Source organism: Tachysurus fulvidraco, chromosome 11 (assembly GCF_022655615.1).
Source record: "Tachysurus fulvidraco isolate hzauxx_2018 chromosome 11, HZAU_PFXX_2.0, whole genome shotgun sequence".
Taxonomy (NCBI): domain Eukaryota; kingdom Metazoa; phylum Chordata; class Actinopteri; order Siluriformes; family Bagridae; genus Tachysurus; species Tachysurus fulvidraco.
Genome location: NC_062528.1, coordinates 6,099,436 through 6,116,094, shown reverse-complemented (window position 1 = coordinate 6,116,094; position 16,659 = coordinate 6,099,436). Strand labels below are relative to the sequence as shown.

The 16,659-nt window shown below is 38.8% G+C and overlaps 1 protein-coding gene across 2 annotated transcripts in view; it reads right to left on the bottom strand.

Moving 5' to 3' along the window:
* Positions 1–1,128: 1,128 nt before the first annotated feature.
* Positions 1,129–16,659, bottom strand: part of snx19b (sorting nexin 19b) — a 29,085-nt gene continuing 13,554 nt past the window's right edge. The window contains exons 10-12 of one of the 2 annotated variants that reach the window (XM_027171364.2): positions 5,593–5,777; positions 5,330–5,417; positions 1,129–2,516 (exon numbers count right to left, since the gene is read on the bottom strand). In XM_027171364.2, coding sequence (XP_027027165.2) covers positions 2,393–2,516; positions 5,330–5,417; positions 5,593–5,777 — 397 coding nt within the window. In that variant the 3' untranslated portion in view covers positions 1,129–2,392. The remainder of the gene's footprint in view (positions 2,517–5,329; positions 5,418–5,592; positions 5,778–16,659) is intronic. The other variant, XM_047820243.1, reaches the window with a different exon arrangement.

Below are 16,659 nucleotides of genomic sequence, written 5' to 3'. Positions count from 1 at the left end.
ACTGTCTAAATTCTAGACTAAAAGAAAAAGAAATAGAGTTTGTGAATAGGAACACTTATCAAAGCCCCAAAATTCAGCAGACAGAAAGGTTCAGTTGCTTAGCAGAGACAAACGGTCCACTGTAGCCAAGACTGATGTCTGACTCCCAGCTGTGCCATGAGTCAAGTAGGAAAAGCCAAAAATGTTAAAAATATATAAATTATATTTATATATTTAAAAAAATAAAGAACAACTACACAAATGGTTTTCCCTTTTCCCTCATCATTGTTATTTGAATCTCCAGCAGAACAATACGTAATATTTAGAAAATGGACATACATCGTGAGGAATCTGATGAACAGAAGCCATGTAGATGCTGAGAAGCTGATTTAGATGTTATAATCAGTCGTGATTAAATTCTCATTATTCTGCCGCATTCATTCAATGAGGTCCATTAAAACTCATTAAAAGTCCTGCAATTTTAGCAAATAATAAAAGTAGCTGAAAAGAATTGTTCAAAAGACTTGACAAAAGCTTTCTGCTGAATAAACTGTGTATATTACTGATGAATAATCATTGTAATATTATTTGTAGAACAGGACTTAACACATCGTTTTCTGCATATTTGGTCCTGTTGTGGTTGTGTCACATTACAGCGATGTTATGGCCATACAAATGTTCAAAAATAATGTTAAATTGCTCAGAAAAATCTGTTGTTTATTATTATTATTATTTTAATTATCCTGATTCTAATCAATTGATATTAGAATCTAAAAATTTGTTCTATAGGTGCAGGTCCTGTTCCTCCACCCCAAGAGGACCCACATCAGGCATAAATCAGCGCTCCAGGGCAAATTAGATTTCCATGAAACCTGACAATAATGCAGATTGTGTGTGTGTGTGTGTGTGAGACACACATTAAAATGCTTATGGTCAGATTGTAGACAGTTGTGTTGCATCCTGATAAAATCATTCATAATACTTCTCATTCACCATCATCTAAAATATACATTAACAAAAAAAATCATGTACACATGTTTATAAGGCTTCCATAAGTATCTATAAATTATATCCACAGTGTTACTTAACATGGATCATTTGCATTTAGAAGATATGCAGATGATGTTTTATGAATAAATAGATTTCATATCAGTTTTTCTTGCATGTTTATTATAATTACAGCTTACATCATTTCTCCACTGATACAATTAGAAGTAGTGCAATAATTAAAGCATACATTATACATTTCACATAACAGTAGGTAGCATTGTTTTCCTGGATCATGATAGTAAACAATTCACAAGAATCACATGGATCATTATACTGGGGCAGGAAGGGGAAGGGGGACATAATGCAGAAGACGACATGATGAAGGAAATCATTTCATGAGAGATTATACCAAGTTACACAATTAATTAATGACTTTTTTCCATGGCTTCTAATCCATTCCTTTCAAACTCTTTAAACTGCTTTACAGACAAAACAGGTTTACGAACATATTAAGGCAGAAAAAACATTTCTTTTGCTTTTTAAACATCGGTCTAATATTCTTTGTGGATTTTATCAAAGTGCACAAGAGTTAGGAAAATACTTCAGTTAGCAAGCGCATTAGTACCAACATGTGGGACTTAAAACATCCAACAATATTTAGAATAAGAAATTGGAATGGAAAGAAAACCCCTCGGCATTCTACATTATTCTGAGTTATATTCTGAATAACCCTTTCTTTAAGGCCAAACATAAAACAGGTAGTAATTTACCAAGTCCAACTCTGTAAACAGACGAGAATAAATTGTAAAAGCTTTCCTGAAGCATGTACAGTTTCAACACGATGCTAAAACTCGTGCCAGCTCACATGGAAAAACCCTACAACCTAAATAAATTGGAGGAAGATTCAACAGGAAGTTGGAGGTTGGAATCTTAAGCAAATGAGAGACAAATGTGTCATAGTGCAGTGCCCATGGCATGGAGCAAGAGAAGAAAAAAAAAAAAAGCAACAAATAAACTTAAAGTGACTTTAAAACATAGACTATAAAGGAGGGCCGAGTTAAGTTTAATCTGTCCCGATGTTCTGAAGTTTAATACGAGTCCATCTGTAAAAGGTTTGCCCCGGGTTTGAACCGGAAGAAGGTGGATAAGAGCTTGAGAAGAGAGCTCTCCACTAATTCAGATCTGGTCCAGGGGTGTTTTGGAGATCAGTCAAGGCCGGCTAAAATGCAAAACAGGTGGCCAGTAATCAAAGCTAGACCAGATGCACATATTGTGTGCGAGACCCAGACACGTAAGGGCTAAATTAGAGTCAGACCAAAGCCCTGCATATATTCCATTTTGCCTCACTCACTTCCATGACTGACCAGGCTCATTCTTAGTAGGTGGCTGTTGAAACACATGTGCGTCAAGTTTCATAGAGTTCCTATGATGGAAGTTTCTCTGCGTTTTTTGAAAGGCTCTGGAGCAGCATCTTTTGAAAGTCGTCATCAGACAGCTCTGGGATTAGGAACTCCAATAGCACATCCCACACACAGTAAACCAGGTGCCTGTGGACAATGAGGCATGGTGACAAGACGTTCACCGTACACGTACAATCGATATATCATACACTTAAACTCAATAATATTCATGTTATTCAGAGATTTATCTAGTTCCTCTTGCACATGATTTCCTCTCCTGCACCATTACAGAGCGTGCAGCATGCAAGAATTCAGAACAAATAATTGTTCGAAATGACACGCAGGTGCTAGGAGTATATGTTCTAGATGTCAGTTATTAAAGAGTTCATGTGTTTTCGTTTTATTTTGGTTTCTATTGATAGCACGGTAATCAAATATATAATAAAGTAGATGGACCTCCTGATAGTTTGAGTATTTAAAATGATCAAAAAAAATTCCTTTCAATTCAAGGAGAACGTGTCTCCAATCCAGCAAATTTGGTTTTAAATTTGTAAACTAAACACTTTTCAGTAAGTCTGTGCAAAAAGCAGATGGAAAATGTTCTCAAATCACTATAGACATTATATGGCCAAAAGTATATGGACATCTCGTATCAAAAATATATAGAGATCAGGTATTTCAGTCACACCCACTGTTAACAGGTGTATAAAGTCAAGTATACATCTATGCAACCTCCATCCACAAAGACAGGCTGAAGATTACTAAAAAGCTCAGTAACATTAAAAAGGCTCTATCATCGGATGTCACAAGTCAGTTTTTGACATTTCTGCTCTGCTAGATCTTCCCCAGTAACTGCAAGAGGTTTTAATAGAAATTATTGTGAAATGGAAATGTCTAGAAGCAACGGTGACTCAGCGACAAAGCAGTAGGCTTAGCAAACTCACAAAATTGGGCATGCCAAATGCTGAAGCACATAGCGTGTAAAATCGCATATCCTCTGTTGCATCACTCACTCATTCTTGTGCTGTTATTGTTGCTTCCAACAGCCTCTGGAAGCAACATCAGCACAAGAACTGCGCACTGGGACCTTCGTGAAATATGTTTCCAAGGCCGAACAGCTGCACACAATCCTAAGATCACTATGCGCAATGCCAAGCGTTAGCTGGAGTGATGTAAAGCACACCGCCACTGGACTGTGGAGCAGTGGAAACATGTTCACTGAAGTGATGAATCACACTTCACTATCTGGCAAATCTGAGTTTAGTGGATGCCAGAAGAATACTACCTATGTATAATGCCAACAGAAATGTTTGATGCAGAATGGAGAATAGTCTGGCTTTTTTTAGGGTTCGATCCAGGCCCAGTCATTCCAGTGAAGGTTAATATTATCGCCACAGCATACAAAGACATTTTAGACAACTGTATCCTTCTAACTTTGAAGCAACTGTTTGGAGAAAGCACTTTACTTTCTAAATATGACAACACAAATTGAGGTCCATAAAAACATGGTTTGACAAGTTTGGTGTGGTGGAAATCAAGTAGCCTGCACAGATCAGACTAGCCTGACCTTAACCACAACTGACAACTTTTGGATGAATCGGTAAGTCGGCTGGGAGCCAGGCCTTCTCGTCCAACGTCAGTGCATGACCTTACAGATGCTTTTGAATACATGGGTAAATTCCCACAGACACACTCCAACACTTGCAGAAATCTTTCCCAGAAGAATCAAGGGTGTCCAACAATCTGTCCAACAAGCTCATATACTTCATGATCATGATGGACAGGAGTCCACATACTTTTGTTCTTATAGTGTAACACTTTTATTCCTGACATTACTGGAGCATATAGTACCTATACACTATTCAATAAACCTGTGTGCTAAATAGCCATCTTGGCTAACGTTAAAGAAGAACATATAGTTTTCATTGTTATGTTATATTTTGACAGATTTGGCTACTGATATACGAAGATGCAAGGACGTGTGATTATCACAGGAGACTCCATCCCCACTTGTATCGCTGTGTTGAAAGATTAGCTAATTAGCTAAGTGATTAAGAGGGATTTGGTATGACAGTAGAACCTGGAGATATTTTCAAACAGCATGCATGTATTCATAGATGTTTGCATGCATGTCTTTGGACCGGGGGAGGAAACCGGAGTACCCGGAGGAAACCCCCAAGGCACGGGGAGAACATGCAAACACCACACACACACAAGGCGGAGGCAATCCCCAACAATGGAGGTGTGAGGCAAACGTGCTAACCACTAAGCCACCGTGCCCCATGTTTAAACATATATTTATCATAATTCATATCTTAAAAGGAACACCTAGCAAACTGCAAATTATTATAATTATACTGTAGTTTATGGACATTTTGACCAATTTCAGATCATTTTTCTATTTGCGAATCTATGATATTATATTCAAACTATTTTTACTACTAAGTGTCCAAAAGTGGTAGATCAAATAAAAGCATGGCTTCGAAAGTTTCTTTTAATACATTACTAAACAGTATCTTTCCTTTTCACTGGACTGATCATCTTAAAATCCATATTTTTGGTTTTCATCTAAAATTGTAAATAGATGTGCTTTTAAGTACCTAACTAGACAAACTAGACAGTTAACTCCACATGCTGACTCCTAGTAAGAAAGATATTAATGGTGCAGAAGTCATTTTTATGCAACTGCAAAGGAAGGTATGGTTCAGTAGGGATTTCCCCAAGGCATTACAATTGCAATATGTTGCAAACTATTTTGCTATTTCTGTCTGTACTGAGCAACGCAAGTTCCTTGGGCAGTAAAGCCTCTCTTAGGTTAAAATAAATATTTTTTTTGTGAGAGTTTTGATATACTTCCAGTTGCATAATGACACTGAATGCAGTGCTTGTGTGCACGCTTTATGCACTTTAACACAACGCAGTATTAATTTTGTGTCCCATGTTTGTGTCCCAAGACCGACCTGTTTATGGTAGAATCTTGGAGAGAGTCGAGAACGACCTGCCATGAATGCTTGTATTTCTCTGAGCCGAGTATATCTGAAACGAGATCTGTAAACATACAGGATAACACAGTCACCCCCACACATCCCACACATTAAGAAGAAAAGAGAATAAGAAAGCATTCAGAAAAAGCACCAATGAAGGTAGACAGGTTTAATGACAAAGTTAGTGCATATCAACAAATCACTTTTATGTACGGAGAGTAAGTGGAAAGGGATTCAACCTGGAAGCAAATTCATCAAACACTGCAGCGACTGCTGTTTGGTGTCATCTTTTTGCTGCTGGGTTCGCTGAGGGCGAGGACGAACAGGCAGATTTCCTCCAGGCCACACAGCATGCTGCAGCACCCGCAAATAAGTCACCCAGTACTGCATACATGTCAGATTAGCCACTCCAACCTCCAGCCACCTACACAAAACTTTACATTAAACCGAAATATCCACTATATAAAAAAAAAAAAAAATTGGGGATAGCGGTTAAAGGTCAGCATCATAATGTTACTTTTGCATGGCTTTCACATCACGATGTAAAATGACAAAATCAGACATTTGAGAGGGAATATACTGTAGCAGAGAAAGCCTGGCAAAATGCATGCAAAGGCCTGTGGTGTGAGTAATTGTCAAAAACATTGTTTGCTTTTTATAAGTATGGGTAAAGCCTTAAACAAAGACAGCTTGTGGGTAGCTGAGTTTCAAAATGTTTATTCCTGGATCCTACGTTCGGACGTGGGAGTAAAGCTAAGTGGCAGTTTGTGAATGTAGATGAAATCAGGTGGGTGAGTGTTCCCAAATCACAGAGGTTGCCAAGTTGCAAAAGCAGATTTCAAATATGTGTTTTCATCTTTACCCAGCTGCACTAATCTCACAGAACACCACACTGAGTCTCCGCAAAAGCTCATGGTCCTCCTCATTATGGGTGTAATCGACTGGTTCCTCAAAAACTGGGTCAGTTTGGTTCTGTACCAACTTGTAGTGCACTCAATACACTGTATTGAAAAACTTGCTAAAATCAATCAGATGTGGCAAACCTTTTTTTCAATGCTTGATTTGACAAAGGGATACTGCCAGGTCCCCTTGACTTAAATATCGTGTAGGATAACACCAATTTAACACACTTCCTTTTGCATTATTCAGATCCCCAGCCACATTCCAACAAGTCACTTACAGAATCCTCCATTCACACACAGCAGCCATCCTAAATGGCTGCCTTGAGATCCCTTGAGATGGGTGGGACTCACAGCAACCCCACAGAAGTGAGCAACAAGATGGGTGGAAGAAGAGGATCAAGGCTTACACTTGTAGCATTCGGCCATAAATAAATTACACAGCAGTAATTGCTGCCTGCCTTAGACACGTGACAAAAAGAGGCGAGACAGTTTCTGGAGCTGGCTATTATTGTAAGTTTGTGCCTTATTATTCCGATGTCACCAGCCTGCTGACTGATCTCAGAAAAAAAAGGGAGCACCAGATCTGGGCCTGTGCATGGAACCATGCCAGCAGACTTTTATTCAGATATAAGCTGCTCTCTGTGGCAGACCACTCCTAAGTTCTCCTGACTTCACTCTCCCCTTTGTTTTGCAGACTCACATGTCAGACATGGGGCTAGAGGCCATGGTGGTGGAGGGGGAGAAGCTGTACATCAGCCTCAAGTACTCGATGTGTGGGAAAGCAAGTTCAGCACAAACAAGAATCAGTGTCTGGAGCATTAGTCAGTACCAGGCAAGACCCAGGTCCCAGAGCTGGGTCAGACAGTGGGGGTATATGGAGGTGGGGCAATAGTTGAGAGCCAGTTTGTGAATGAAGTTGATGAATGTAGTTAAAAAGAATAAACCTACATGAAAATCAAAGTGTTATCTATATGCTAAAAGGAAAGGAAAATTGATCAAGGCCGATAACATAATATTTGGTGTAATCAATACAACAATTTGAAGGTTCTGAAAAAAAAAAAGAAACCACTGGTGTTGTAAGAACCGGACAACGAACAGGATGAAAACAACAGTCGGTGACTAACATTGTGCAAGTTGTGAAGAAACAATCACCAACAACCTCCACAGGGCAGGGGTGAAGATTATACAATCCACCAAGCGAAGAAATAAGACTAGATTGGTTTTCACAAAGAAATACAGCTACAAAAGGGAGGATCTGTGAATGATTCAAAATAAAACTTGCAAAGCATCTTCTGGAACAGACACACTAATCGTTATTGATGATTCAGTTCATTGTGATGGTAGCAGCAGAATAAATTCAAAAGCCTACAAAAACATTCTGTCTGCCAATTTAATTGGGAGGAAGCTATTTATGCAACAAGACAATTATCCAAGACACGCTGCCAATACAACAAAGGACTTTATTATTGGAAAAAGTGGGAGTTTTTTTTACTGGTGAAATTAATCACCTAATTAATCACTTAACCCAATTGAGCAGCGTTTAATTTATTGTAGAGGACGCTAAAGGGAGAAACCCAAAAAAAAAAAGAACCGTCGTACAAGTCTAGAAAAGCTACAAAAAAGGATGCGACAGACTGGTGATATCCGTAAGTCACGGAAGATTTTAGTAAACAAACATCCATCGTCTCATATTCATCTTCAAGAACCGGCCTAACGGTTATAATATTTTTGACAGGGGCTTTTTCTTTAGAAACACAGATTATTATCTAAGTCTAAGGTTGTGTAGTAGTATAGTGACAAGTAAAGCAAAATATCTAGAGAGAGCTGGAACTGAAATTAATGGTGATCGACTGTAGCACATTTTTATTCCACTATCTGCGTTAGTGTTTTCAAAAACTGCAGTTTATTTTGACTGAAACAATCACAGACAGGGAACGCGAGACATTAGCAGAGAGGGCGCTTCTCGAGAGCAGTGGAAAATTGTGTTTAGTATCGGCAGAAATGAGCCGAAAAATGGCATTTCAAAGTTTAATAGCGGCCTTGATTCGTTGTGACGTTCCAAAAACACAAACATGTATATAAGGACATTCCATATGGACCACCTAATTGGTATTTGGATTTCAAATGGAAATAATAATACTGCTGGAGTAGTCAAGTAAATGTGCACTGGCAGGCGAATAGAGACGTAATTTGGAGCAGAGAGGCAGCAAATCATTATCTCAGCAATGCAGAAAGAGATAAGTGCTAAGAGGCAACATAAGAGCCCACAGACCTAAAAAAATATTTCCCAATTACTATATTTCTGTTACTCTATGCCACAATAAACATTTACCAAGAGAGGCGGTGCTGTGTACAGTGTCTGTGAGGCAGAGCAGAGTTTGTGCTTACTTATTTTATCCTTAAATTCTCTTCAACATCCTGCATTATTGTAAATAACATTATTGCTTCCTGGCATTTAATAAGACACCAGAAAAAATCATTTTTGGAAACACAACTAATAAAATGTTTTTGGTTAGGATTAACTTTTCATGTGATAGAGCTTAGCATTTTCTATATAAAGCTATGCAATACAACTAATTTTGCTTCACAGAATTAATCTTGATATATTTTCAAGAGGACAATGATTAATGTGGTGCTCTGGCTCTTTGGAGGTATCTCTTGCAGGTGTTTTCTCAAACTAATTACTCCTTGTCTAAGTTCACGGAATAAATTTAATTATTCAGTCACGATGTTCTCACCAAATGGAACATGGAGATCAGTCTGCCTGGCCAAGTCCTAATTCATCTGGAATAATCAACCTCTGAAAAGGATCTGGATCATGAATGAGCCTTTAAATAAACCATGACATACTAGACTGTTGTAATACCCAAGGTAATGCTGAAATAAGCAAAGCATCTTTCCTAACTTCTGGTTTATCTCAAAACATATTCGTTTCCATCAGCGGAGAATCTGCATAAATTTTAGGGTAGCCTGGTCAAGGAAAGCTTTGGTATGGATAGTCCCTTTTTTTTACCCAAATTTACTGTGACGTAAAAAAAATAAAGACAAGCAAGCACCAATAATCTCTAACATGAACAGCTACACCTGAGTGCAAATGTCTACAGATGGAACTATTAGTAAACCTAAGCAAGCAAAAAAAAAAAAAAAAATCAGCTGGGAATAATTATATGTTTACAAACTGCCTTAAAATAGGAGACAGAATGGAATCATTTAATTAACAGATTTTCAAAACAGTTCATCCAGGGTACATTCATTCATTCATTCTCTACCGCTTATCCGAACTACCTCGGGTCACGGGGAGCCTGTGCCTATCTCAGGCGTTATCGGGCATCAAGGCAGGATACACCCTGGATGGAGTGCCAACCCATCACAGGGCACACACACACACACACTCATTCACTCACGCAATCACACACTACGGACAATTTTCCAGAGATGCCAATCAACCTACCATGCATGTCTTTGGACCGGGGGAGGAAACCGGAGTACCGGGAGGAAATCCCCGAGGCACGGGGAGATCATGCAAACTCCACAGACACAAGGCGGAGGTGGGAGTCGAACCCCCAACCCCGAAGGTATGAGGCAAACGTGCTAACCACTAAGCCACCGTGCCCCATCCAGGGTACATTACCTAATTAAATTTTTCTTCTCAAAACATATTCCTGCATGATGATGTCCTAGTACACAATGCTTGTCGAGGTTGAAGAACTCAAGTGACCTGCACAGAACCCTGACCTCAACCCCACTGAACACCTTTGGAAAGAACTGAAATGCTGACTGCACCCTAGGCCTCCTTGCCTGACCTTGCTAATGCTCTTGCGGCTGAGTAGGCAAATTCCCACAACCACGCTCCAAAAACTCACTGCAAGCCTTCTCAAAGAAGTGGAGGTTACTGTTACAGCAAATGGGATGTTCAAAAAGGCACGGATGGTTGTGATGTATCCACAAACCTTTGGCCATATAGTGTACACTAATCAGCAGGTGATGTGGAAAACATTGATTATCTCTTTCCAAAGGCTCCCGTCAACGGGTACGGTATATTAGGCAGCATTTTAACAGTCAGATCTCAAAGTCCATGTGTTGGAAGCAGAAAAAATGATCAAGCATAAAATCTTAGCAACTTTGACAAGGGCCAAATTGCGATGGCAAGAAAACAGCTCTGGGTCAGAGCATCTCCACACCAGCAGGTCTTATGGGTTGTTCTTGTATGCAGCAATTAGTACAGCACAACAATGAATTAAGATAGAAAAGGCAGTGTGGTTTGCCGGGAAACCTTGGGTCCTGGCACTCTTGTAGATGTTATTTTGACATGGACCACCTACAGTACCTAAACATGGCTGAAGTGCAAGTCCACCCCTTCATGGCATCAGTATTCCCTAATGACAGTGGCCTCTTTCAACAAGATAATGTGCCCTGCCAAACTGCAAAGATAGTTCAGCATTTTACACACAGGCTCAGGTTAAAAAAAATTCAAGGTGCTGGCTTGGCATACAAATTTCCAAGATCTCAATCTAATTGAGCTTTCTTGGGATGTGCTGGACGAACAAAACCGATCCTTGGAGGCTCCACCTTGTAACTTACAGGACTTCTGATAACGTCTTGGTGCCAGATACCACAGCGCACTTTCAGAGCTGTTTTGGCAACACAAGGGTGAGCTACAAAATAGGATTTGAATGTTATGGCTGATCTGTGTATAAAGCATATATATAGTTGACTGGCATAGCTGTGTTCTTGGGTGTTTTTCTAGCAAATTCGTTGAAGTGCTTAAAAATACTCCACAGCTGCTTGATGATTGACCTTTGCCCTCGCATACTGGTAATGCTATTGTGTTGGTGACTTAACACTAAACGAAAAACCATGGGGGTAAATAAAGTTTGAGATGCACACAACCCACATTTTCAATTCAATTTTAATTTAGAACAAAAGCTGATTATGAAGTACCTGGAAATGGTTTACTATCTGCTTTGATTTGTCTGACAGTGCTATGAAGCCCTTATCAACATTGCTATGAAGCCGTAGTCAATATAATCTGTTTACACCCCCTAAACTTAACTCTTCCTGCAGGTCCGTAAAGAATACGATGGCCTGGATCATTAGCATTATCAGATGGCGTCTTTATGACAGATGCAACTAATTAACTGTGTACTTTTTCATGAAAGTGCCTTTAGGGTCATGTGGAAGTCTAACAAAGCCAAAAACCAAGGGTGGCAAAAAAAACTGGGAGAAAGAGACAGCAGGAATCTGAGTATAATTGCCTAGATCCTTTTGGTTCCTGACCAGGCCGAAGGAGGCTTTCAATCAGCAGGCTTTTCCCAAGCCCTGGCCTGGGTCTACGATAATTAAAGACTCGGTAGAGGCTAATACTTGGAGAAGAGGAATAATGACATGGCGGAGTTGAGATAGGTCCATTGTGGGTGGTAAATTTGCCTCAGCATGGGGTTGTCTTAATATGTTAATATAAGACAGAGTAGAAGCTTTATGAATTCCCATGTAAAAGAGAATATCGCCATGGCTATTCAACAACTACCCCAGGAAACTCTATAGTAAACTGAACTATTATCATATTAAGAGGGCACATTAAACATCTAGGTTAAGGATCTACTTCAATAGATTCTGACTTTACTGTTACTGAAGGGGTGGGGTGGGGATTTGTCACCGGCTCACAGAATGGCGGCACCTCAAGTAGTCAAGAAGTTATATTGCACATATTTGCCTCAAATTCCACATGATGGAGATCTATTAAAAAATAAATAAAAACCTTTTAAACCTTAAGGTTAAATAAAAACAACTAATCAGGGTGTTTATATAGAAACAGTGGATATAAGACAATCATTTATCTATGCAATTTGTTGGTCATTCCCCCCAAAAAAAAAATGCAACTTCATCCTGAAATAGATATTAAAGCATCTGAAATTGTAAATCTAAAAAATTGACATTATTTTAAGCAAAACTCTCTTAGATTCGTAATCTTAAATACAGCCACCAACAGGCAGTATTGAGGCATTTTACCTTCTAAGGGTAAAACTACAGAAGTGTTTTATTATACAGACTTAAAAAGGCATATCGTGTAATAGATAAACTTATTGAACGCAATATATTTAATATATATAGATTCACTATAGATGTATCTTTTTTTTTTCCTTTTCTTAAGACAAGCTTGAATAATACAAACTCACATCCACTCTACTCTCTGTCTGCTGTGTTCCTGGTGGGGACCTGCTACAGTGTGCTGTAAAAATATACTGAAACAATACCTCTCTAACAATCTATCGACACAAAAGAATAATAAACAAAAATAATCATTGATCTGTATTTGTTAAAGTAGCAAAATTATCTAGGAATAAGACCATTGACGACCACTGACCAAAGACCACTATGCACTAGTAAATAACACTATGTAGTAGAAACATGTTCTCCATTAAACAGACAATGATGCGGATGTGGGATGTGGATAGTCCCACTTACATTACCCTAAAGATCTGCACTTCCCAAAAAACCAATTATGGCCACAATTCACCCAGAAGAGGATGCATCTGATTCCTCTCAAGGTTTCTTCCTCAAATCAGGACATCTGTCCTCACCACTGTCGGTTGCGCATTAGGGATGGCAATCTACATCCGGATGTCTGTAAATCTTTGTGACAATATCTAGTGTTAAAAACATCATATACATGTAGTTCTATGAGTTGAATTTAAACAGCCTCAATAGTCGGCATACCATATAAGTACGCCTTATGGAAATCCTCGATACTGACAGCTTTATTTTCGGTTTCATACTGATTTTATCTTTATTTTTTGAAGCAGGATATTTAATAGCCTGGATGTTATCTGAGTAATTTAATGGAATCTCAGGGTTGTTGATGGCTACAAATCTTCCTTTTGTGCGAGACATTCCCTTACTGTCTGAGAAGAATCGACATCTAACTTGTCTACTTCATGACAAAATAAGATAACACTTTATTGATCCCATGGGGAAGAAGTTAAAGATACTAAAAATACTTTGCTCTGCATCCGATACAACCTCTTGCCTTCGGCCCAGTTGGCAGCGTCAGACCAGATGCGATGCTGCATTTAACATTTTTAACTTGTGTGTGTGTGTTTAAGCTAGAAAGTCTGCGTAAACACATCAAACTGTGTAGTCAATATTGTAGTTCATAGTAAGCTAATAATATTGCTGTATATTTAAAGCAAATACTTATATGACTTATAAGCGGCTACATAAAGAGAGATGTTGTTGATTCTGTGTTTACCACAAAGTTCTTGAGGAACCTTTAAAAATGCACTGCCACACGTATTTCATTACTTTTGTGGTAATGTCTGAAATTTACCATGGACTCTAACATTTTTTGTGGAAAAAATGCCTTGGTTACCTTGTTCAAGCCATTCTAGTGTGGTTTAGAAAGCCTACAGGAAGACTCAGCTCGATTTGTGCCAGTTCTCATTAATATTCAATGAGCTATGCTGCTTGGCTTCGATTGGCTAACCGCTAGGATATGAGAGCATGACTATTCACCCAGCGCAATAAGTAGCTTAAGATAAAGGAACTTTGTTTACAATCACCTGGAATTGTGGCAGAATGGCTTCTTCAGGTATATTGACGTTCAGCCATCCTTGGTGTATAGGAAACTCACTGAGCTACACGTATTCTGTGGGCGCGGTCTCAAGTGGGAGAGCTCATGAATAGTAATGAGCTCCATCATTTCTACGTCACACTGAGCAGCTTTTCTAATTGACCTGATTTCTCCGCTTATTTCTTTTCAGTGGCTAGAGCTGACAGCGGAGGTAGCAGTTCATTTTCACATTCCCGACACAACACAAACACATATGGACCTAACACATATCAAAAAATAGAAGGAAAAACTGCGCATTTGTTTTCGTACAGTAGATCTGTTGGTAGACACCTCTCACGCCCAACTGTTCATCAGTGTACATCAGTTGTCATGGATACATCATCTATCATAATAGAAAGCTGTATATACTGTATTTCTGAAATAAGCATCATTTCACTACAGGCTATCTCCGATTCCAGTGATTGTTAAACTTAAATAGTTTAAAAAATATAAATGCACATTAGACTAGATTATAAGACTTAATCTAAAGCTATACAAGCCTATAAGACAAAACAACTCAGAGCAAACAACCCCTTATTCGATAATAATAACATATTATACAAACTCGATGGATACACACGAGTACAAAATGCTCAAGATTTCACCAAATCTGTTCTTCAAATCTATTGCACATTGTAGAAATCAGTGTCATTGTCCTTGCCAAAAGAGTCTGGACCAGGTATTAAAACAGATGGATATAATTACGAAAACTCAATGGAAAGAAATGTAGTATTAAATGTCTGTGATTATAGTCAAGCCCATTAATATATAATTAATAAAAGATTTTCCAGTTATATCATCTTTTCGATAGTTAACAGTCTGCCAGTAGGCTGCCAGTATTTAGTCTAGTGGAAATCTCCATTCTCATTATAAAGTAGTTAAAACGTTATAATGATGGAGAATTCAAAGTAACAAATGACATCTAGAAGCCCTTGAATGTAAACATTTTAATGGCTTAAAATCAATGCTTTTCAGTGACATTTTCAGTCTCCGGATTTCTGCTAAACCCTGCTGGAAACCTGTGGCCTAAATTGAAGAGGGATCTCTACATACATAAACCTAAAGGAGCTCGCAATGGTGTACATGGAGGACTGGGCCATGATCCCACTAAAGTGTTTTTTCAAATGTATTTTTTTTTTTAAAGTATTCATCTCTGTTGAAGCAGGAGTTACAATAAGGAGTATATATTGATCAGCAATAACATTAAAACCACTATTAGGTGACATGAATAATGTTGATAGTCTCATTACAGTCAAGGGGTAGGATATATTAGGCAGCATATGAACAGTCGGTTCTTCAAGTCGATGTGTTGGAAAGCAGGAAAAAATGTAAAAGCATAAAGGTTCTGAGCAACCTTAACAAGGGCTAAACTGTGATGGCTTGATGACTGGGTCAGAGAATAAGAGAAGTGCTACTATAGTACAAATTGCTGAAGCAGGTAATAGAAAGGAGTCAGAACACACACCATCACAGCTTGAAGTATGAGGGCTAAATGGGATGCACTTATTTCCAGGGATTTTAGAACAGTGTAACAGATATTGCGTCATCGGGTAGGCGTGGCCTATTTGATCATCTAACCCTAACTGTAGTTTTTGGTTGTTTATTTGTTTTCTAAAATAAATCTACCTGTATTACTGTTTTGTCCTTTGCAGTATGCTCTTTTTTTGTAAGAGGTCGTTTTTCCAAGACCTCCGGAAACACGCCCACTTTACGTCGTGGTAACAAAACCCCTGGAATTTAGTGAATGCCGGGGCTAAACAGCTACAGACGGGTTAGAGTGTCCATGCTGACTATCTGTCCACCACAGAATGTACCTACAATGAGCATGTGAGCCTTACAATTAGACTATGGAGCAATGAAAAATGGTGGCCTGGTCTGAAGAATCACCGTTGTGAAGCCAGCAAAGATCGTGTGATGAAATCGTGAGCTATACTTGAGCTATATTCTGCTGGGAAATACTTTGTCCTAGTATTCATTTAGATGTTATTTGGACTGTAACAATGTTTAGGTACATGCTATGTGTCAAAGTCAACCCCTTCATGGCAACAGTATTACACTCATTTGTCCTGCTAAATTGCAAAAACTGTTCAGGGATGGTCTGAGGAACATGACAAAGAGGTGTTGACAAATTCCACTCAATCTGATCAAGCGTCTGTGGGATGTGCTGGACAAACAAGTCAGAGAGATGGAGGCCCACCTTGCACGGAATACTAAGCAATACTGGTTTAAATGCTATGAAAGTTTGGTGTAAACCTCTTTAATATTAACCAGTAACACTCTGAAAGCCAGATGCCAGAATATCAGTATGTCTCTAATTAAGCAAGCCCAAACATTTTAGACAATGAATCTCTCCTAAGCTGGTGTACTTATATAAATGCAAAAAAAATTGGAAAATAGTTTTTGGATGTCTAATTAGATGTTTTGCCAAAGAAGTTTAGAGCATCTTTAATCCTCAAGGGCCCCTAGATGACAACACTGTCCATATGCCCTGTGTGATAAATGTAATAGCTTCTGGCAAGAATGAAGTAGTGGCTTTAAGAGCCAAGGGAGAAATCAATTACAGGCAAAACTCAAACGCAGACGTTTCCAGCTTGTCACATTGTTGGCGCCCTAGTGGACAGTTTTCATCTAATTAATTTCGTTAGAAATCAAATGTGACTCTGGCATTGTCAAGGCGGCTCTAAAAAAGATTTAGAACAGCACTATTTCTGATATCAGCTCTATCCAAACATGCCAAATTGCTTTACTTGAGAGACTAATGCACGATCTGTCTGGAATGGGACACTCTATCAAGA